The sequence below is a fragment of the Rhincodon typus genome, unplaced genomic scaffold (assembly GCF_021869965.1).
Source record: "Rhincodon typus isolate 14 unplaced genomic scaffold, sRhiTyp1.1 hic_rhity00001677, whole genome shotgun sequence".
Classification (NCBI taxonomy): Eukaryota; Metazoa; Chordata; class Chondrichthyes; order Orectolobiformes; family Rhincodontidae; genus Rhincodon; species Rhincodon typus.
Window position 1 is genome coordinate 1 of NW_025967315.1, and position 24,992 is coordinate 24,992.

General features: G+C 40.4%; 1 protein-coding gene across 1 annotated transcript; it reads right to left on the reverse strand.

Annotated features, from left to right (window-relative positions):
• Window positions 1-756: 756 nt before the first annotated feature.
• LOC109919827 (isoleucine--tRNA ligase, cytoplasmic-like) lies at window positions 757-24,290 on the reverse strand (the record flags this gene model as incomplete). The annotated part of the gene is made up of 6 exons (XM_048592693.1): window positions 757-855; window positions 10,180-10,327; window positions 12,848-12,965; window positions 21,075-21,157; window positions 22,765-22,884; window positions 24,134-24,290. Coding segments are annotated over 6 exons (725 nt in total), but the record flags the coding sequence as incomplete, so codon positions are not given.
• Window positions 24,291-24,992: the final 702 nt, after the last annotated feature.

A 24,992-nucleotide genomic window follows, 5' to 3' on the forward strand; every position in this document is an offset into this window, starting at 1 on the left:
CCTCTCCTTATAAACTTAATTGCATGAGAAATTGGGTTTTCTTTTGTCAAAACTTAAATTAGATCACCACTTAAAATTTCTATGTTCCAAAGAGAATTAGGAGTCATAACTTTTCCAATATCTCCTTCTAGCTGAAGTCATTCATTCCTGGTCAACCTCTTTCAAACCCTTTCTAAAGCTTTTACCTAGGAAAAAGGGTAGACCACTAAGCTCAGAAATAACAACAGAAGTTGCAGAAAAGTTTAGCAGGTCTGGCAGCATCTGTGAAGAAAAATCAGAGTTAACATTTTGGGTCTGGTGACTCTTCCTCAGAGTTCTGAGGAAGGATCACCGGACCCGAAATGTTAACTGATTTTTCTTCACAGATGCTCAAAGTCCTCCTGAACTTCTGTGAAACTTCTGTTGTTGTTCCTGATTTACGGCATCCGCGGTTCTTTTGGTTTTTATTTAGACTATTAAACTTCTTGAGCCTGTTGCAACATTTGTCTTCCCTGAATGTTTTCCATAAACATATGAAAACCTGAGACAACATGAAATTTATCATGAATAAAAAGCAGGATAATAGAGATGAGGGTGGAAGACAAACATTTCCGAAATTAGTACTGTTGTGCGCAACTATTTGGTCATCATAGTTGTTTCACAATTGATTACAGTTTTTGCATGATAAAATACAGTTTTAAAACATCATCAATTTCAGAGTTTGTTCACAGTAAAGTGGCAAATGCTTTAACATAATACAGATGGCATCTATGTTACTGTGCACCAACCTATCTAGAACAGTGTATTCACTGTCAGATTTAAACAGTGCTTCTAGCCTGGCTTCCATCATGATATACAAGTTTCCAGTGGAGTTGTCTGCAAATACAGAAAAAAATGAAAACACCAAGACATTTAACAAGACATTAAGGTATGCATCGCAATTGGAGTACTTAATTTTAAAACATAGCAAGAATCAGAACTACAAATCAGTTAGACGTACATTAAGAATTTTTACAATAGCATGCCATATAATTTGTCATAAAAAGTTGAAGGCGACATGTCAATTTCTCACAAATAGATGCTTTCTTTTGCCAGTATTGTACGATCTCAGAGGCTGCAGATAAACAAGAATACAATGTAGTTTATGTCCAACTTGCTTTCAGTTCATAGGGGATTGCATTGTTACTTAAATTACTACAGATCCGGGTTGTGCCAGGAATGCTTTTTAAGTAGAAAATCATGAAGTGCCCCAATTACCATTTTTTCCCCACAAACACTTCCTCTACTGCACCATTATCACTAAACCTAGATGGATAAAGCAGCAATAAGTAAACCGTTTTAGCACAACAAGAACAGCACATAAATTGATTTTAAATGCCCAGAGGCTGTGCTATTTTATGCAAGCAGGTAGAACAACACAAGCATAAATCTATAACCTGCAAATGCTGTGATCTATATTTTTGTTTATACTATTAAGGTCAGCCACAGAAATCCTGATTAAAATGAAACTGATTTGTGTTTTAAACTACTTCCAATTTCAGCTCACAAAGTCATAGCATTCACATTCTGAATTCACCTAGCATGTATCAAGTCCTATCACGGTAAAAACATTGAATACTTTGTTTTAAAAAACAATGGACATTGCCATTTAGATGCCCTGGTTATCAGTAAAAGTACAGTGGTGCATAACAATGAATTGTTCTTTCATTCTGTGGACAGGTCAGTCAATTTAATCAAGCACCAACCCAATTATTTCAGGAATCATCATGAGACACCACAGCTTTGAGTCAGGTAATGTTAAACATATTAATATGTATCGCCTCTTCCCCAATTCTTTAAAACATACAGAAACTTTGCTGACATGAAATTCCACAGTGCTGGTAGAATCTAGTCCTTTGCCCAAATGGCCATTATCCACATACAAACCTACTAACAAGTGCCCACAGGCTATCAATTGAGGTTTCTACATCTGAAGACAGAATAAATGTCCCATTTTACAGAAGAAATCAACAACATCTTGCATTAATGTAACATGGTTAAGTAAGAAGTGTTCCATACAGTGCTTAACGCAGGCAAAATTAGACAAGAATGAATGCAGCTCATAGAATCATACAGTACAGAACTGGCTTTTCGGCCGATTGAGTCTGCACTGACAAAAAACTACTAAATCTACACTAGTTTGATTTTCTAAAACCTTGCCCATAGCCTTGAATGTTATGATATTTCAGGTGCTCATCCTGGTACTTTTTTTTTTAAAATGGTTGGGAGGTTTATTGCCTCAACCACCCTCCCAAGCAGCGTATAGGTTTGGTCAAAAAGGGAGACAGGAGAGAAAGAGCAGCTTTGGGATGTACTTTCACTGCTTCTGTCAAGCTAGGAGGTAAATAATGGAAGTAAAGAAGCAATGAAGTGTCAGACTTTAGAATGAAAGAAAGACTGCAGGAAAGTTGATTTGGCTGGAAGGATTTACATAATCAGGTAGAACCAAGACCCATAAGGATTCATGTTTAAAGAAAGAATGAGAATCTTTAGATATAACATAGTGTGGAGCTGGAGGAGCACAGCAGGCCAGACAGCATTAGAGGAGCAGGAATGTTGATGTTTCGGGTCAGGACCTTTCTTCAGAAAGGGGAGAGGGGGAAGGGAACTCTGAAATAACTAGAGAGAGGAGGGGTGGGGCTGGGGAAGATAGGTGGGATGGTGATAGGTGAGTGCAGTGGTGGGGACTGGTCAGTGAGGTGGGAGGAGCGGATACGTGGGAGAGAAATGGACAGGTTGTATCAGGTCTAGAAGGCAGGGATGAGAGGGAGGGTTGATCATAGGATGAGGCCAGGGGTGCAGAGATTTTGAAACTGGTAAAGTCCACATTGAGACTATTGGGCTGTAGGCTCCTCCAGTTTCCGGGTGGTGACATTCTGACACTGGAGGAGGCCCAGGATGGATACGTTGCACAGAGAGTGGGAGGGGTAGGTGAAATGGTTCGCGACTGAAAAGTGTTGTTGTTTGTCGCAAACACAGCACAGGTGCTCTACAAACCGGTCTCCGAGTCTCTGCTTGGTCTCACCGATGTAGAGGAGGCCACATCAGGAGCAGCGGATGCAACAGACCACATTGATGGATATGCCGGTGAACCTCTGTCTAATGTACAAGGTTTGTTTGGTGCCTTGAATGGAGGTGAGGGGGGAGGTGTAGGGGCGGGTGTAGCATTTCCTGCCGTTACAGGGAAAGGTGCCGGGGGTAGTGGGACTAGTGGGGAGTGTGGAGCGGCTGAGGGAGTCACGGAGACAGCGATCCCTATGGAAGGCAGATAGAACTGGGGAGGGAAATATATCTTTGGTTGTGGGGTCAGATTGCAGGTGGTAGAAGTGGCGGAGAAAGATACATTGAATCCGGAGGTTAGTGGAGTGATATGTGAGGACAAGGGGGATTCTGTCCTTGTTTTGTTGTGGGGAGGGGATGTGGCAGACGTGGCAGAGGCGGAGGCCCCATGAGAATCTTTAAACTGGAGAAATGGAGCCAGGTTTTACACTTGTGTTGATATTGCTCATCCTTTTGTGAAAGTGGGATATAGTTTTGTAGTGTATTTTTGTTTCTTCGTAACTTAGCTTCAAAAGTGGAAGAAAACTAGATTTTAGGTTTCAATTCTAAAAGTGACTTCTTATTCTTAACACTGGTCAGAATGTAACTTTTAGCAGTGAACTAAAGATGGCTTGGCCAAGAAAGCACATGATTTAAGTTAAATGACTCAAATTAATGAATCATTTACAAAATTGAACTTGTGTGTCCTACAGAGAAGCAGATTGCCAGGGACTACAAGTAGGTTGAGTTCAGGCGAAAAATTGCCACAGTAGAAGGGCAGTTTTTATTCTATTTTGTATAAGTCTCCGGATTTTAAGTTGCAAAGGAACCTCCAGGTGCTCAGTGTTGCTTCAGCTGTTCAAGAACAGAGGTTGGAAACAGTTATTTGATTAAGAAATTAAGAGTTAAGTTAGGATTGACACTTCACTTGATCTACCAACTTAAGTTTCACCCATATCTGATTTCAGCTGTGACCATAATAAAATATCACAGGCCTGGCACATTAACTCTTTCTCTATGTATGTTGCCAGGCTGCTGTGTTTTTCCAGCATTTTGTTTTCTGTAACGCTCTCCCACCTCATCTTGGTGACTATCTTGAATGGTCTGTCAACCATGGTTTGGTTAGTATAACCCCGTGACTCTAAATCCCATGTTTACAGATTAAACATCCACTGCCAGTTTATGTACCAAAATCAAGGTTGATGTTTCAACGAGCATTGCACAGCAGTGCTGCCTTTTGAATGACAGGCCAAACTGAGGCCCCTATGCCTGCTTGGATGGATGTAAAAGATCCTGTGGCACTATTTAAAGGAAGAGCAGAGAAATTATCCCACGTGACCTGGCCAATATTTATCCCTCTGTCAATGTCACCAAAACATATTATCTAGTAATTATCCACTTGTACCTTGTGGATATTAAGACCACAGGATATAGGAGCAGAAATATGCCAATCAGCCCATCAGGTCAGCTCCACCATTCAATGAAATCATGGCTGAGTTGATCATCCTCAATTCCACGTTCCTGCCTTTTCCCTGCGTCTCTTGGTTTCCTCACTGATTTTTAATTTTAAATTTTTAAAAAAATGTTTTTAATCAATCCGTCTATGCCTTCTGGTCCTGGACTTTCCTGTAAGAGGAAACAACATCTCTACATCAACCCATTCAAATCCTGTAAGAATTCTGCATGTTTCAATTAAATTAATTGCCCTTCATTCTTCTAAACTCCTGAACCACTCCTCATAAGACAGTCACTAAATACCTGATATCAGGCCAGTGAACCTTCTCTGGGCTGCCTCTAATGCCAATACATCTTACCTTAGATAAAGGATTCAAATCTGTTCACACTATTTCATCTGTGGTCTGACTAGCGTCTTGTACAATTTTAGCAAAACGTCTTCACTTTTATACTCCATTCACTTTGAAAAAATGACCAACATTCCATGGAACTTCGACGTTAGTTTTGTGAATCATGCACAAGGAGTCCCAAATCCCTCTGAGCTGTAGTTTTTTGCAGGATTTCTTCATTTAATAATATTCAGTTCCTCTATTCTTCCTGCCAAAGTACATAACCTCACATTTTCCAACAACATATTCCAACTACTTATGAGGGGGGGAGAATTATACCTTAGAGGATCCAGACATTGTCATGAAGGGTCAGGGAGAGAATCTGCCGTTGAAGATACCTCTGCTACATAGGCTCTTTTGGCCAAGTTCTATTTGGCCAAGCAGGTCTATCAATCAATCTTGATTCCATGCAAGATTTCTTTAACCTTACTTCATCTCACACTGTCAACACATCTGTCCACTCTGTTTTTCTTTTAAATCCATCTATGTTCATGACCTCAATCAGTTCATGCATAGTGAGTTTCACATTTTCACCAATCTATACAAAGCAATTTTACATTTGGGTAAGTAAGAGTAGAATTAAGGCACTCCTACTGAGCTGAACATAGGAAAAAAGATTGGCAAGTGTGATTTTAGGTTAATCACTTGAAAGACTGCAAAGATATCAAGGCAGGAAAATGCTCCATTGTACTTTGTAGGGCTATATCAGTGTTGTGTTATTCATAAAAGAAATTTGACTGGAAACTTAAGTAAGTAGCCAGAGGAAATAATGCCAAGGATTTTGAAGCACGGAGGTGATAACTTTCAAGGATATAACAGGAAAGCACGTTAGAGAAGAGCAATAGTTTGCTAGAATACTTCAGAGAGAGCCGAAATTAAATCTTTAAAAGGGCAAGAGGAGCTTGATGTGGGCATGCAACTTTGAGAGAGAAATTGGATCAAGGGGAAGGTGATCTGGCTTAGTGATCAAGAGGAATGGAAACAGCAGAGACAGCTGAATAGCTGGGCTTAACATTGCTGATGGAGAAGTCTCAGAGCTGCTAAGTGACATCTCAGAGTAAGAAGCTTCTGGCAGGAGAAAATGGTTTAAGGAGATTGACAATGGGAGATAAAAGTCATCAGGTATCATTTCTGCTCAAAGTTGATTCTAGAGTATTTGTTTTGACACATAGAGGTCCAGCAAAACTTGACTGGATCCAGTCTGATCTGGGGATAGATGGTGTTATGCACCAGATACGTTCATGCTGGTATCTCTAAACTTAAAGGGTTTGAAGATGGGGCTGTACTGGAGGCTAATATCCATCATATAAATCAGAACATCCTGCCATCATTTTAGCAGTTCCAGATTATTATTTCACCCCTACCACTGGTCTTCAGAAACCTTCATCCACATCTTTGTTAGCTCTGTTTCAACTAGCTTTCCTGGGTGGAGTGCTGCCTTGCATGTTCTGCAAACTCAAGTTCATCCCAAACTCTACTGGCAATGTTTTACTCACACCAAGTCCTGTTCATCCATCATTCCTCAGCTCATTGACTGTTAAGCAACAACTCATTTTTAAAACAAATTCCTCCATGGCCTCTCCCCTCTTCATCTTTAATCTTCTTCAGCTTTACAACCCTCAGATGTCTGCACCCTTATATTTCAGGCCTCCTGCACGTCCCTCATTTTCATCACTCCACCACTGACAGCCAAGGTTTTGACTGGCTAGACTTTGAACACTGGCATTCCCTTCCTCAACTTTCCATCGCTTCAAGGAAAACTACCTCTGACCAAGCTCCCGTCCTCATGTGGCTCCATTTCAAAATTTGTCTGATTTGGCCTGTGAAGCACTTTGCGAAATTTTACAATCTGAAGGCTCTGCAATAAATACAATATTCTCTTTGAATGACCAGACTTTTTTTTGGGGGGAGGGTGCATGATGCAAAAAGAGATTATGAATTTACAGGGAAAAAAAGGACAAAGATGGAGATCATCAACTACTTGAGGTTTCGCAGACACACAGAAGCAATACTGCAATGTGTTATACATATGGCTCGGTTGATAAAATGCAACATCTCTGCCACTAAATATAGGACAACATTGTCATGGCATTGCAAGTGTTGAAGGCTCCTTCAAAAGCTTCAGGGGAGGCAACAGCCTAGTGGTATTATGCTGGACTGTCAATCCAGAGACCCTTGTAACGATGTGGGGACACAGTTTGAATCCCACCTTGGCAGATGGTGGAATTTGACTTCAATAAATTCCCAGACTAAGAGTCTGATTAACATGAAATCAATGTCAATTGTCAGAAAAATCCCATTGGTGAACCTATAGGAAAGGAAACTGCCATCCTTACCTGGTCTGGACTACATGTGACTCCAGACCCACAGCAATGTGGTTGACTCTTAACTGCCCTCTGGGATGGGCCCTAGACAGCAATGCCCTCTTGAATGAATTTTAAAAAATCTTTAAAAACTTCTCAGTTCTACCAGCTAGAAGGACAGGGTAGCAGATGCATGGCAAAACCACCACCTGCAGGTCCCCTTCCAAGTCACACATTATCCTGACTAGCAACCATAAAAGTGATCCTTTACCATCTTGGTCTAAATCTTGTTAACTCCATCTGTAACAGCACTGTGCATGTGACTACAACTCAAAGGCTGCAGCAGTTCAAAAGGCAGCTCACCACCACCTTCACCAAAGAAATTAAGGATGAGCAATTAGTGCTGCTGTAACTAATGATGCCCACATCTCCTGAATAAAAAGAAAGGCTGTGCCCAGACCTTGCTATACCTATGTCAGAAAATGCAAAATATTGCAAACCCTGGGGATCTGAAACAGGTTTGGGCTGATAGGACTTAAGAAAATTCAGGCAACATAGAGCTCCAGGTAATGACCAACTGCAACAAAAATGAATCTAACTGTCTCCCGTTCAGTGACATTGCTATCACCAATTCCCTCCTCATTACCCCCATCCTCGGATCAGTTATTACTGCCCAGGAACTAAATTAGACAGGCAATGTAGATTTGGTGACTATAAGGACAGGTCTGAGGCTGGGAATTCTGCGAGTAAACTCACCTGCAGACTCCCTGAAGCCTATGTTCTCCAAGGCACAAATCAGTACCGTGATGGAAGATTCTCCATTTGCCTGGAGGAGTTCAGCGCCAACAACATTCAAGAAGTTCAACAGCATCCAGGACAAAGCTCCCCAGTTTAATGACATTCATCCATTATTTTCAGCACTCACTCTCTCCGTCATCAGAGCACACTGGCAGCAGTGGCATCAACTATAACTTGTTAAGGCTCCTTTGACAGCTTCTTTCAAAGCTGCAATCTGATACATCACCTGAAAGATCAATAGTAGCTGCCGCATGGGTACGCCATAACCACTTCCAATCAAACAGCATTCCAACTTGCAAATACATTGATGTTTTTTCACTGTTGCTATATCAAAATCTTCAATACAGTCTCTGAACAATGCTCTGGGTGGATCAATGCCAGCAAAAAACAATGCTTCAAGACAGCAAACTTGCTCAAGGGTAATTAGTGATGGAAAATAAATACTGACCTAACCAGAAATGCTCACATCCTAGGACGGAGTAAAAAGACTAGAAAATTAGAATTGATGGTGTGACTAACTGTTAACTTGGTATGCTATGATCACTTTTAAGCAGTAGCCCTCTTGCACTTTCAGAAAATTATTCATGAAAACCACAGCAATTTCCAGAAAAAGCGACCGGAATATCTTTTTTTAAATGTAAAATCCTTTCACGTTCAGAAACAAGATAATCTATGGATGACAATATTTTGAGGTGGTTTCAAACATGAAAATGTACGTTTTCTAATCGATAATCTCCCATACACTAAACTTTGCAATTACTTTAAGACAAATGAACTCATGCACACAAGAGAAAACCATTAAGTGGGAAAGAGCTCAAGTTATCTCGACATCTCAATAGATTACCGATGTTTTGCAATATATTTAAAACTGTCATACCAGTTACCTTTCCTTAAAAATTTCAAACTAACCAGGAAACACAACATGAATATCAAAGAATCAGTCTGGAAAGATTGCACAATTTCAACTTTGCAGGAACACTCTGGGTAAATCTGCTGAACCTGTATATTCTTATTTAAGACAAAGTAGCTTAACATCTCCTAAACTTGAGTCTTTCTTGTCCTACGCATGTAAAACGGTAAACTGGTTTTTCACCTTTGTAAGGATATCAGTACCTGCAAACTTCCCTCATATAGTTGTAACTTGGAACTAGGGTCAAATTCCTGCCTCAATGTGGGTATCCCTACATATCTGCTGCAACAGTTCAAGAAAGCAGCTCACCACAACCATTTAAAGTGCAAGGTCAGAAGCCAGATGACACCAGGTTATAGTCCAATCATAAGCTTTCAGAGCTTTGCCTGAAGTCCACTTCACCTGATACCTGAAGAACCAGTCAGTTTAAGAAAGGATTCATGAGCAAAAAATATGCAGTGATTATGTTGTCGAGAAATGAAGACAAAAGACCATCTCCAGACTCTCAATTTGTGGGAAACAGAGAAGTTGCAATCATTAACGAGGGAATCCCAAAAATTCCACTCTCTTCTTCAGGGCAGACATATCATTGGATCACCATTCTGAATGATGCAAAAACGCATAAAAGGATATTTGAATTGGTGATTTTTATCGTTAATGCTGAATATAGCAAGGGCATTTGCTGAATAAAAGAATTCCACTAACATCACCAGTTCAAAGCTCATTCAGAGTAAACAAGCTGACTAAGTAAAGCAATTTGAGATCAATCTCAGACTTCAGGAAGCAAACTGCTTATATTTCAGGAACCAAATATATACTTCACTGTCTCCAATATCTTTTAGAAAATGCTTTCCAAGAATCTTCCACTGTCAAGTCAAGTCGCCATAGTCTTAGTAGACCACAGGGCTACTCTCTCATTAGAGAGGCATGACTGGTGGTGATTTAACCTGAGGGCCATGACACCTCAAGCGAGGGGAGAGGTTGAGGAGGAGAGTCTTTCATGGTATCCTCAGCAGGTGTGCAAATTGAATTCCCTTTGTTGGTATCACACTGCTTCATAAACCAACCATCCAGCCGACTGAGCTAAACCAATCCAATCTTCCATCGACCAGTGCACGTCACTCTTTACTAAAGCATAGCTTCTGACTCACTGGTAAGCAACGCCATGGGTGATCTGTTAATAATAATTTATCAGTAGAGTAAAACTACTTGAAATATATTGTTGAGACTTAAAACCTTTAGTACTTCTGTTTACAACAAATATTACCTTTGATTTTTACATATTGATATTCCGGGCTGACACAAACAGCAAGGTTGCTGGGTAAGGTCCACGGGGTTGTCGTCCAAGCAACCAAGGAAACACTTTCGTCCTCCTCCAATGGAAAAGTCACAATAACAGAAGGATCCTGAACATCCTACGAGCAATAAAATATAAAGCTTAATCTTTTCAAAATATTACAGCTGGAGACATTTAGGTTCAACTATTTCTTGTACCTATGCTTCCTGTAAAAGTTGAACTCCGACATTCTAACTGAAAACATTGCTTAAAACTGCCTAGACCAAGGATCAATAAGGAAATCCGATTACTTGTTCTAAACAATTAGTAACATTCTAGTTGGGTTTGGCTAAAATGTTAAAGAAAAAAATCAGAAGACTAAGTTAAAATAGAGCAAACAACTGCCAATGCTGGAGATCTGAAACAAAAAACAAAGTGCTGGAGAAACTTAGGTCGTGTAACATCTGTGGAGAGAAAAACAGAGTTAGTATTTTGAGTGCAGGGCATTTCATCCGAACTGTGCACTTGGTCAGCCAGATTATATATATGGAATCATAAATGGCACCGATTAGGAGGCCATTTGATTCCCGTCATGTTCCTGTAGCCCTGAAAGATTTCCTATCCAATGGTCTTTTGAAAGCCACAATGGAATCTACCACCAGCAGACTCTGAGAAAGTGCATTCCAGATCTTAATCACTCACTGTGTAATAAATGTTTTCCTCATATCATTTTCGGATCTTTTGCAATTTACTTGAGACATATCTTCCCATTCTTGACTATCTGGCTCATGCAAAGCTTCTCTGTGTCCCCTGATTAGATCATCCATGGTTTTGAACACCTCCATCAAATCTCTTCTCAAACTTCTCTTCAAAAGGAACACACCATCGGTTCCTCCAATCATTTCAAGTAACTGAAGTTCACCATCCTTCAAACCATTCTCCTGTTTTCTGCACACTGCAAAGCTTTCATACCATCGTGAAGTGATGAGCCCACAGCAGACAATATTCCAACTGAGCCTGAACCAGTGTTTCATAAAGGTTAATCAGAACCTCAGTGCTTTTGAACCCCATAGTTAGTTAGCTAGGTCAGTTGGCTGAGTAGCTGTTTTGTGATGCAGAGTGATGTCAACAGCATGGAATAAACTCCCACACCAGTTGAGGTTATCATGAGGGACTGTCCTTCTCAACCTCTTCCCTCGCCTGACACGTGGTGACCATCAGATTAGGTCAACTCTCTAATGAGAGTAGCAGCTCTATGATCTGGTAAGACAGTGGCAACTTTATCTTTAATGTTTATTTATAAATGATTAGCAGCTCATATATGTTTTATTAACCACTTCTTTAACCTGTCCAGCCTGTCAACTATTGCAGCACATATACCCCCAAGACACACTGTTTCTGCATGCCTTAGAATTGCAGTCTCTCTGTAGTCTTCCTATTGAAAAGTATCACAATTTTTCTTTTAAAGTGGTTTTTAGTTTCAACAGATAGGGAAAATTTAGCTAATTGCTACTTTGCAAATAAACACCCAACTAATTAAGTTTGCACTCCACAAATGCAAGCATTGCATGAAGTCAACTGTCTTCCATAAAAGGGACATCTGCAGAGGTACAAACACTGCAATATACGGGATTAGTTCCAACAGGAGAGGAAGAAACTAACAATTTCCTTCAAAGAATTATTTTTCCTTTATTCATTCATGGGACATGGGCGTTGCTGTCTTGACAACATTTATTGCCCATCTCTAATTGCCTAGAGGCAGTTAACAGTCAACCAGATTGCTGTGGATCTAGAGTCACATGTAGGCCAGACCAGGTAAGGATGGTCGTTTCCTTCCCTAAAGGATATCAGTGAACCAGATGGGTTTTTCTGACAATCGGCAACAGATTCATGATAATAGTCAGATGATTAACTCCAGATTTTTTTTTTGGAATTCAAATTCCTCCATCTGCCGTGGCAGGATTCGAACCTGGGTCGCCAGAGCATTACCCGAGTCTCTGGATTAACAGTCCAGCGATAATACCACTAGGCCATTGCCTCCCCTGGCCCTTGACTCTTTTAAGGATAGATTTTTGCAAGACGGACATTACCCATGCCCAGTGTATTAGCTTCAAATGTTTTGTTAACATGTAAATTGATACTATGTTTATTGCTCCGTTAGCAATTTCAGAGAGCCTTAGGTGACTTTCATTGCATCAGTTTCCTCACCAGGATAGCACTGGTCTGTGTGGAGTTGAAGCAATTAAGGTAGAATTGCTACTCAGCTCTAATGCTGTCATGTCTGAATAGATAGATTAGCTAACAAAATAGCTTTTGCCTAGGTAAGTTTATCTGCAGCAACTGAGGCAATCAAGTTCTATTATTTGGATTTACTCCTGAGCCAAAGAGGATTGTAATGGATCGCTCTTGCTTGTATAGCGAAAATAAATTCTTTGATTGTAGAGATTGGGGATTACTTTTGAATCACCAAATGTTTCACCAATTTCAACAGTTTCAATAAGTCATTTCTTGTTGGATTTAAACTTTGCTAGGAATAGAATGAATGATAGTCGAGAAACATCCACTCAAATCAAAATGAGTCTCTAAAACCCACACTAGAGGTAACACAGCTGTAGTAATACCAGCCATTTTTAAAAGCAATTAGGAAATTAACTGGTACCTTATAATTTTGATGTGATTCAAAATTAGAGAGAGGCGTGTTGCATGCAGTAGAAAACGGCATAACTTTCACTCCTCTGTAGACCAGTCCCTTGTCATATAGCTGTTTAAATACCCACCTAAAAAGAAAAGAGACGTCAATAAACACAGAAAAACTACATTTTCATTAACACTAACTAGTATCCAGTTATGGCACTTAGCACATTCTGGACTTCAAGTAAACTTTGAAGTCCAGAACGAGGGGTTACAGTCTAAGGTTACAGGGTGGGCCATTCAGAACTGAAATTAGGAGAAATTTCTTCACCCAGACAGTGGTGAGCCTATGGAATTTTCTGCCACAGAAATCAGTTGAGGGCAAAACATTGTATGTTTTCAGGAAGGAGTTATACATAGTTCTTCGAACTAAAGCAATCAAAGGGTTTGAAGAGAAAGTGGAAATAAGGTACAATGGTGGATGATCAGCCATTATCATATTAGATGATGGAGCAGACATGTAGGGCCGAATGGACAACTTCTGTTCTGATTGTCTATGTTTACGTTTCTATTTTTGTACTGTGCTGCTTTGTTTAAAAAGACCCTGTTCTGTTGCCTTCTGAAATGTTATCCTAGGTATGCTGCCTTTGTCAATCCTCTTGCATTTTTAACATCTCCACTGCGCTGTTTGCGTTTGTTAAATGCCCGTCTGCAAAGTATATTCATTTATTGCCCTCTTCCTCAAGACCAATACATAAGCGTTTTTTTAAGGCTGTTTCTTTTTTAAGTCAGTTTATTGTGGATTGTATCTGCTAAAAAGCTAAATATTTGGCCATATTGTGTGGCAGCCATGGCTTAACTGCTCATACTTTGATACCTGAGCTACAAAGATCCAGCAGTAATTTATTCACTTCAATGTATTCAATTTGCTAGTCTTGCATTGCTTTTCTCTTTGAATAGACTGTATATTCCTGTGAGAAGATATTAACGTGGACACTGTTCACTGATTTTCAGTGTTATAATTTTAAATGAAAATTCTTCTCATACAATCACAAAAAGAACATAGACAAGGGAGAAAAGGCTTTTGTCCTCAGCCATTCCAGAGCCGGAACATGAAAAATAACAATGTTGACACTGCAGTGCAGTACTGAGGGTGTGCTGCACTGTCGAATGTGCTGCGTTTCAGATGAGAGGTTAAATTGAGGTCTCATTTGTCTGCTGAGGCAGAACTATAAGATCTCCTTGTTATGTAAAATAGCTGTAGAGTTAACTCCTACGTTCTGCCCAATATACGTCCCTCCATCACTACCACACAAAAAAAAATTGCTTTTGAGTGGCAGTATTTCAACAAGTATCTCATTGTGAAGCATTTTGAGATTTCTTGTGGTTGTGAAAAGTGGAAGCTTGTTTTCCCCATCAAGTCCGGCCAAAATGGTGATTTCATTTTACTTGAGGAATAGCTCCACCTACTGGTCTCTGGTGAAAGCACACTTCCTTGAGACAAACCTCAGAGAGAACTATGAAATTTATGGGTGTATTTACTTGTGCACATTAAGCCAAACATGCCATTTAATTCATACATGATTAATCAATTATTATGACCCTTTCAATGTGTGAATCAAGATTTTGCTGGGTATGAGGAAAAAGTTGAAAACAGGGATTGTATCTCAAAGTATTTTTCCCCTTTCTTCATCTTCACCTCAAAGCATTAATTTCTTGTTGAAACCATAATTGGGATCCACAATTGCCCACTTACACCTCCTACAATCGACACACAATAGAGAGAATGTGTGTGGGCTACCTATATGCCTTTATAAAGACAGAACTGAACTTACTACCATCTTCACTAGGTACAAGTCAGTGACTACTGCTAAAAATGCAATTAAAATGATGATATAGGGCTAATTTTCCACCCACTAAGCACAAGTGCTGGTTATAACATCAGCTGATTGAGAATGATCAATTTCATCAGGGATGAACATTAATCTTAAAAAGGTCGTGCCTGATCATACTCCTGAGTTAACCCTGCAGAATCATTTACACAAATCACTCAAAATTTTGAAATTAACGCAATGAAGTTTAAGATAAGGGAGAAACTAGCTAAAATTGATCAAGGCAAGTATTCACAATGCTCAGAGGGATCAAATACATGAAAAGGAAAAGAAGGTTCAAAGAAAAACAAACAAACAAAGTCTTCCAGTATAAGGAGTCACCAAATGGGAGAAAAAAAAATTCACTGAGGCACACAGTACTTGTTGATTTATTGTAGTCACATGTACCTGAGTACAGTGAAAAGGTTTGTTTTGCAAGCAGTAAAGGCAGATCATAGCAAACATGGATTTTACAGATCATAGAGTACTCGGACTGAGCAAGGTATACAAGGTTACGGCTTCAAAGGAGGCGCACGAAGCAAGATCAACGTAATTTGAAGTTAGAGCGGTCCATTCAGTAGTCTAATAACAGGGAAGAAGCTGTTCCTGAACTTGTTGGAGTGTACGCGCGCAAGCTTCTGTATCTTCTGCCTGACAGAAGAGATTGAAACAGAGTATTAGCAGGGTGGGAGGGATCTTTGATGATGCTGGCAGCCTTTCCGCTGCAACGAAAACTATAAACGGAATCCATGAATGGGAGGTTGGCTTCCATATGGTCTGAGCTGTTCACACAGCTGCAGTTTATTACAGGCCTAGGTAGAGCAGTTGCTGTACTAAACCATTATGCACCCAGATAGAATGCTTTTTATGGTGCTTCTGTCATCGTTGGTGAGAGCCCTTACGGACGTGCTAAATTTCTGAAGCTGCCTGAGGAAGAAGAGGTGTTGTTGTGCCTTCTTGACCAAACACATCTATGAGAGGGGTTCAGGACAGATTGTTGGTTATCATCACACCTAGGAACCTGATGCGCTCAATCCTGTCCACATCAGCTCCATTGATGTCGATCAGGACATGTTCTGATCCTTTCTTCCTGAAGTCAATGATCAGTTCTTTTGCTTTGCTGGCATTGAAAGAAAGATTGTTATCATTGCACCACAACACCAAACACTATCTCCTTCCTGTATGAGTGAGTATGCTGACTCAACATTGATACCCAGCTACCATGGTGGTGTCATTACCAAACTCATAGATGGCATTTGTATGGAATTTGGCTACACAGCTGTGTGCGTACAGGGAGTATGCATGCTTGCAGGGTGCTAGTGTTCAGGATAATCGTTGAAGAGGTGCTATTGTCTATCTTCACTGATTGCACTCTTGTCCAGGAAGCTGAGGATACAGTTGCAGAGGGTGGAGCCGAGGCCTCGGTCTTGGAGTTTTGGGATTAGTCTGGTAGGGATTATGGTAGTGGAGGCAGAGCTATAGTCAGTCAATGAGTAGGAGCTTGCCAAGCTGTTTTGTTGTTGCGCAGACATTCTGTTACCATGCTGGGTAACATCCTCAGTGCAGCCTGATGAAGCGCCAGTGTGTTTTCCCACCTGGTTTTTAAACTCTGGGGTCCATTGCAATGGATTGCCTCACTTCGGGGTTTCCTCCGTAGTGGAATGTATATGGGGTCGAGTTCAATGCGTTTATTAATAGCCTGCTTCGTGGAGTGCCATGCTTCCAGGAATTCTCGTGCTTGTCTCTGCCTAGCCTGTCCCAGGATCTGATGTGCATCAGAAAGATTCTACACGCCCTGACACTCATCACACTACCCTACATCAGGATCACATCAGACTCAGCCCAAGACTTGTACGACCGCTGGGCATCAGAGTGGTGCACAAACCCACATCAACCCTACGACAAGTGCTCACCTGAACTAAAGACCCACTCCCCACCATGGACAGGACCAATGTCATCTACAAGATCCCCTGCAGAGACTGCGAGAAACTACAATCGGACAAACAGGAAGGAAACTAACAACAAGAGTACGTGAACACCAATTGGCTACAAAAAGACACGACCAATACTCACTCATCTCAATCCACATGGACAAGGAGAACCACGACTTCGACTGGGACAACACCAAGAGCCTGGGACAGGCTAGGCAGAGACAAACACGAGAATTCCTGGAAGCATGGCACTCCATGAAGCAGGCTATTAATAAACGCATTGAACTCGACCCCATCTACATTCCACTACGGAGGAAACCCCGAAGTGAGGCAATCCATTGCAATGGACCCCAGAGTTTAAAAACCAGGTGGGAAAACACACCGGCACTTCATCAGAGGCTGCACTGAGGATGTTACCCAGCATGGTAACGAAACGTCTGCGCAACAAAACAGCTCGGCAAGCCAACCAACCTCAACACCCACAACCCGAGCAACAGATCTACTCCAAAACCTTAGAGTAGGAGCTTGACATAGGTGTTCTTGTTATCCAGATGTTCCAGGGAAATAGCATCCACTGTGGACCTGTTGCACCTATAGGTACACTGCAAGGGATCGAAGCAGGCTGGAAGGCTAGAGTTGACGTGGGCCATGGCCAGCCTCTCTAAGCAGGTCATAATTATGGAGGTCAGATCCACCGGGTAGTAATCATTGATGCATGCCGTATATGCTTTCTTTGGTACTGGGATGATGGTCTTCTTGAAGCAGGTAGTAACTTCAGATTATATGAAGGAGGGTGAAGCAGTCAGCGAAAATCTCCGTCAGCTGGCCTGCACAGGATCCAAGTGCACGGCTGGAGACTCTGTCTAAGCCAGTCACTTTCCTTGGGTTTACTCTCAGGAAGACTGATCTGACATCTGCAGTGGTGACAGAGGGGACAGATGCGTCTGGGGCTGTCAGGACAAGTGACACCGCGCCACTGGCATTCTGCTCAAACCAAGCATAGAAAGCATTAAGGACATCAGGGAGGGATGTGTTTTTGTCTACTATTTTGTTCTGCTTCGTTCTGTAACCTATTTTGTTGTGCAAGCCTTGCCACAGTCTGTAAATTGGTTCAAATGAGAACGCTCTGCATTTCTGGACAAAATGGTGTTAATTATGGCTGATTCATCAGAAAGGTACAATCCTGTTTAGAACTTTGTCCTTTTCCTGCTCCAATAGGTTTTGTGTCCTTTAGTGACTTTTTGATAGATCAGCTTTTAACTGAAGGTCATCACACAAACATGGAACATGCCGAAAATTTCCATTGCTAAGAGCAACTGCTAGAACAAACATGCAAAACTAAAAGCTGATAACAAACGGTTGTAACGTTGAGTCTGTACAGGTTTGAGGCAAGTGGATTGTAGGAAAATCCAACCTTTAAAACGTTTCTTAAATTATGCGAGTTTCATCATTAGGATTTATGATTTCATATCAAGCTTTGAATGAATTCCTCAGCTTTGCAAGTGTTCCAAGGTATCTAGAAATCACTCATCTTATGCTGTTCTGTTTCCATGAATGCCTACATTCATGAACTCTCTAAAGGACGAAGAGATTTTGTTTTTGCGTGGGTGTTATCATCCATAATTATATTGCTAGAATCATTCATTCTATCGTTCTCACTTCTGGCAACATGAAGATGGTCACTTTCTATAAACTCTGTTTGAGGCAAAGGATCAGTGCTTTGAATACAATATTCAGTGTAACTAGGGACAGGCAATAAAAACTGACCAGCCAATAATTCCTGTGAGTGAATACTTCAAAAAAAAAAAAAAAAAAAAAAAAAAAAGCTTTTTCTACCAATGCAAAAAAATTCAATAATCATGTTAGGCAGTGAGTGTGAGTATGGGAGGAAAAAAAAAATCTTGTCTACTCCTCATTAACATCCTTGATCCCACTCAGTAGTAATTTCCATCTCTCTTTCCCCCACATGCCTGAAATATTGCTTGAAATTTGCAAAAATCTCAAACATTTGGGGTATTTCTGTCTGACAGATCCAAATCAAGCTGCTCAATCTTTTTTCAAAGTTGTCAAAACTGTTCTACCCAAAGTTATATCAAATCTATATCATAGAAACAGGCCATTTGGTTCAACTGGTCTATGCCAGAGTTCACGCTTATGTCATGAACCTGAAATGTCAACTGTTTCTCTCTAGAGGTGTTGCCGGTCCTGCTGAGAATTTTCATCATTTTGCTTTTTAATTTATTGCTGAAAAAAGGGGAGTCCTCAGCCAAGAGGAAGAGATGGATTTCTCATTTGGCACTTCAACATGAAAAGGTTTAAAAATTCTTTAAGCTACAATTTTTCATCCAACATTGACGATGGGTACAGTCACAATCCTCCAGTTTAGTTCTTTAATTGTCCACCATTCACATGTGGACACGTACAGCTGCAGAGTTTTGACTGGATCCATTGATTGGCAGGTACCTTTGCTTTATCCGTAGCATACAACTTGTTTCAACGGTGCACTCCAAAGCATTGAGTATAGGCGTTGGGGAGATCATGTTGCGGCTGTACAAGACATTGGTGAGGCCACTATTGGAATATTCCATTCAATTCTGGTCTCCCTGCTAATAGGAAGGATGTTGTGAAACTTGAAAGGGTTCAGAAAAGATTTACAAGGATGTGGCCAGAGTTGGAGGGTTTCAGCTATAGGGAGAGGCTGAATAAACTGGGGCTATTTTCCCTGGAGTGTCAGAGGTGGAGGGGTGACCTTGTAGAGGTTGGTAAAATCATGAGGGGCATGGATAGGGTATATGGACAAGGTCTTTTCCCCAGCATGGGATAGTCCAAAACTAGAGGTTATAGGTTTAAGGCAAGAGGAGAAAGATACCGAAAAAAAAAAGGGACCTGAGGGGCAACCTTTTCACACAGAGTGGTGCGTGTATGGAATGAGCTGCCAGAGGAAGTGATGGTGGCTGGTACAATTACAACATTTAAAAAGGCATCTGGATGAGTATATGAATAGGAAGCATTTAGACAGAAACGGACCAAATGCTGGCAAATGGGACTAGATTTATTTGGGCCATCTGGTTGGCTTGGATGAGTGGACCGAAGAGTCTGTTTCCATGATGTATATCTCTCTGACTCTAAATATAAATGAAGTTCCAGTTTCAGCTGGCTCTTAATTTGGCTGCTTTCTCAATGCACCTCTTGAAAGTAAGCTTGCTCAAAGCTTGCAACTGCACAATCAAAAAACTGTTGATTTCTCTTTAAGCAAACTGCAATTACAATCTAAATTGGGGATTTAACACTTTCTAACCCAGCAAATGCATGCATTCACTCTAAGGAGAGCATTAGTCTAGGGGTCTGAATTACCAGTTCAGTGATATTAACACTACACCACTGCCTCTCCAGTCTTTCTTTCTGAAGGTTGTAACTGTACCTGCATCTACAATAGTTCAAACAGATTTGGCCAGGTACATGAATAGGAAAGGTTTAAGAGTGATATGGGCCAAACACAGGCAAATGGGACTAGTTGAGTTTGGGAAATTGGTCGGCATGGACAAGTTGGACTGAAGGGTCTGCTTCCGTGTTGTATAACTATAAATCCAACCTCACATTGCATTTGCTGATCATCAATGGAATAAAAATCAGGCAGAGCAAAGAACACAATGGCCAGGATTTTACACAATGTAGCGAAGTGGCAGCTGGTGGTAGTGACCCTCTCACTCCAATCTCTGTTCTTGGCAGAATCTCACGTAAGTTGACTAGTTGTTGCCCAGCAGGCTGGAGATGGACCATTTGGCAATTGGGACTGGGCAAGAAGCAGTAGCTACATCATCGACTGATGCGAGGATGCCATCTTTAAACTGCTGCCAACACCACAATAGAGCTTCAGATGTTCTTACTCACCATCTTCAGATAACACCCACAACTGCCTCAGGCCTGATCTTTATGTCAAAAGACATTGTGCATAAAAGGTAAAACTCTGGCTATTTAATTAGGGAAGAACCTCAAATAAATTATGCCTGCAGACTACACACTCAATTTTGTTCAGTGTAAAAATTATTTTTAGAAAACAGGCAGAACCTGGTTAAGTCACTGCAGCACAGGAAGCCATTCAATCCATAAAGTCCTTGCCAGCCTTCTGTAGAGCTACTCAGTGTAACTTCCTCGTTCTACTCCTGTAGCCTTACAGGATTATTTCTCTCAAAATGTCCATCCAATTTCTTACTGAAATTGTTCATTGTCTCCTCTATCATCACCCCAGTTGGCAACCAACTCCAAGCTGTTGTACTCACTGCATAAAAAAGTTCTGACATCCCACCTGTATTTCTTACCAAAGACTTTAAATCATTTCCTCAAGTATTTGTATCATCAGTTAATGGGAGCAGCTTTTTTGTTTCTCTTACATAATTCTTGCATGTTTAAAGAGACAATGAACTTGTAGGTTCAATTTTAAAACAATACTTACCAAACAGATTCCATGAATGAAGGATACAAGGTCTTATAATCATTCTTAAAATCAATCCAACGGCCCAATCTGGTAACAGCAGACTGTTGACGAAAATCAAGCATTATAAATAATGAAAAAATGCTGGTGTTGCTTCATAAATAGTAAAAGCCAGAGGCAGAAAATCTTAATATCTTGGAATAATGGAGCATGTTGAATAAGTTAATTTCACAAATATAAATCATGAAAATTAGTTTCAAATAACTAACTTTGTTAAAAAAATTCCATTAACCAATGAATAAATGCATAACTGTTATGGAACCAGACAGACCAAAAATAGATCTTAAAGTTTCTTTTGTTATTGTTCTTTAAAATGAAAACAGCATTATAATGGTGAAGCCACGAGCTTACTTCTGACAGAAGAAAGGTGTTGGATTGTATTTTATCAATTTGAATACATTAAAGCGAGGTCTGTGGGTGTTCGCAATCATTTTAAATTTCAGCTAGTGCTCATGGTGCTACGAGAGGGAAATATAATGTGAAGGCCATTTATTATATGGAAGTTAAATGCTATGCTTTTGACTTTAAGCACTAAACAATTTAGAAAAATGCATCATACTGTAATAAAGACTAGCAGATTCCAGCCCTACAACTGTGTAACAGGGCCCTCTAATTGTCCAATCCATCTGCTACCCCTTGCTTTTTTGATGCCTCATTTTCTCAATGCTGAACTTTCTCTCCCACAATGTCCAGATGATGCTCTCTGTGCCCTTGGTGAAATGATGATCATTTAACTGACACTTGCTGCCTCCTTTATTTCAGAGTCCTTATACCTGTCACAATCTATTTTCACCCATGTCCTTTTCTCTTTTGCACAGCCACCTTTAGATAACTTTCCCCACATTCTCCTTTTACATGAGAACACTGATGCACTCATCAACTTCTTTTTTACGAAGATACTTCCCCTTTTCCATCTTCAAAAAGTCATTCTCTGCAGCTATGAAGGTTGCCGAAAGATCAAGGATGGGAAGCAACCCAAAAACAAAAATCATACAACAAGGCTACTAGACAGGAAATTCTCAAAATGTAGTGCAGCACAATTTTTTTTTGAATAGTAAAAACAAAGGAATTGGAAGGCAGCCAATTATTTGGATTGTGACGAGAGGTGGGTGTTTGTCAAGTACAGAGCCGGAACTATTTTTTGCCAACATTATATGTACTACAAGCAACGTCAACTCCATTTTAATGTAAGAAATGCTAAACTTTGCGGAAATTAGGAAAATGAGATGAAGCTCAGGGCTTCTCGTGAAGGAGTGAGGAGACCTGCAAAATTAAGAAGCTGAGGAAATGAGCAGAGCACAGAATTCGCAGCATAGGGCTGCCTGGAGGAGTGAAAGGCAAACATAACTAATTTGGAAAGCTTTATGACATTATTACAGGTAACACAGGGTTATGAAACAAGAAGTCACAGATGTATACTGTACTGAAATCTAATTAGAAGGCATCAAAAGGTTTTAAAATCATAACTGAGTCAAATATATGCACTCATTTTCAAATATTACAAACATGTACATGGGTGCCATGCATTAAAAAACAGCCAGCCCAGCTCTACTTTTCAAAGGCTACTTAAAGTTCTAACCTTCTTTAACAGTTCTAACCAACAGTCCTCTGTCTTAAGAGTTTAGGGTTGTATTACATCAACCGTACCTACCTCCCACTCACTTGAGTACCTCATCACTATTCCTCGACAGTGTCTGTTGTATTCAGCAATGCCCATTGTTGCTACATCTTCAGGTCCTTTTATTCCCAATGTCTTATCAATTTCATATTCCTGCAATATTATACAAACTTGAAGATCAGATTACTTTAGTAAAAAGGAGATCAAATTTAAGTGCCTGCACTTTGAAGTCTTCACTAAAAGTAACCAAAAATTGAAATAAGTCTTAAAATACCAAAGTAACATAACAGTGCGTATAATAATGACAAATAGGATTGACTAGTCAATATTCTAATCCTCAGGGAGCACCTACAGAAGTGCCTATAATATTTAAATATTTTGTGTGAATGAAAAAAAACTGAATCATACACCAACATTTAAATTTCAGCAAGGTTGACATTCGAGGGATGAAGTGGAAATTGCCCACAATTAATGGGGCAGAGCCACCAAATGATAGGACTATGAAAGAATCAAGGGAGTGGTTTAAAGATATATTTGTTCGGATACAAGACCTGTCGATATCCCTAAAGGGCAAGAACTCTACGTGTAATTTATTTATTTTTTCATCTTTATTCATTCTTGAGACGTGAGCATTGCTGGGTGGGATAGTATTAATTGCACTTTTGAAAGTTGGTGGTGAGCTGCCCTCTTGTGCCATTGCAACCCCATTTGCTCCAAGTCCATCCACAAAGCTGTTAGGAAGGGAGTTCCAGGATTTTGTCCCAGTGACAGTGAAGGCACTTTGGAGATATTTCTCAAAGTGAGTGGCTTGGAGGGAAACCTGAAGGAGGTGGTGTTCCCATATATCTGTTGCCTTTGTCCTTCTAGATGGTTGTGATCATGAATTTGGAAAGTGTTGTCTAAGGTGCCTTCATGAACTGTTGCATTGCACCTTGTAATGATGCACACTGCTGCCACTTAATGTCGGTGACTCTCTCCATCAATGTTTCTGGCTGTCATGCCAATCAAGTGGCTGCAAAGTATCAAGCTTCGAGTGTTGTTGGAGCTGCAGTCACCCATGTAAGTGGGGAGTATTTCATCACACTTTTGGATTTGTGCCTACAGGGGAGGACGGTGTCAGGTGGTGAGGTACTTGTTGCAAAATTAGCCTCTGACCTACTTTTGTAGCCACAGTACTTATGACTAGTCCAGTTCAGTTCAGTTTCTGGTCAAAAGTAATCCTAGGATGTTGATAGTGAGGCATCCAACGACAGATGCCGTTGTATGTCAAGGGGTACTGGTTTGATTCTCTTGTTAGAGATGCGACATTTGGGGCGCAAATGTTACTTTGTATTTCAACACATCTGAATTCCAGATTTGAACAACAGAATCTGGGAAACATTACCAGTTTCTACAAACCTACCACAGGCAAGCCATGGCAATCCCATCCAAATCTTCTTTCAACACTGAATCCACTCTGATGTGCAAACCTGGTTACTATATCCTTTATTGTCCCCGCAAGTATATGGCCGTAATGTGGAAGACCAGTGGCAAAGGGAGGTCCATCATAAAATGTGTATCTGTCAAGTTCAACAATTACACATTGAATTAGATTCCTGACTAAAGGCACAGATGTGCTCAAAGCATGTAAATCTTCCAGATATCAACAAAGAACTGAGTACAGCTCGACTTTATAAGTTTGTCGAATGTCAACACGTTAAGTCCTTCTATAAAAGAGAAAAAAAGATAAAAGAACAACAGGCCATGGTGACATGATCCAACATTTGCATTTTTAAATAGGTTTTAAAAGATGGAGAGCAAAGTGGGTTTAGATAGAAATTTGAAAATGGAACGCCAACCTGGCTGATGACTCAGCCATCAATATCTAGATCCAGAGGGGGGCGTTAGATTCGAATGCAGATGTGAACTGAATGTCAAAGACGACATAACTCCGGTAGATTCATAAGGAGGCATAAATATACGAAAGAACGTGTGGGGCAGAAATATGCAGCTGAATTTCAAAACATTGGGACTTTATGGTGGAGAGGGTGAAAGAATAGCAAATCAGGCATTCAAAATATTAACAGCGATGATAAAAAGCATGGATAAAACAATAAAGATGGAGGTAGAGACACAGGAAAGCAGTGTGCAGGTGACAGTACAACATTTGTACTCCTTACAGCTGCAGTGCCCAAGAAATAAAACTTTAATCCACCTCAAAGCAAAGCAGCTTTAAAGAATTGATTTATTGCATATCAGAAAATACAGAAGAAACCCTCTAA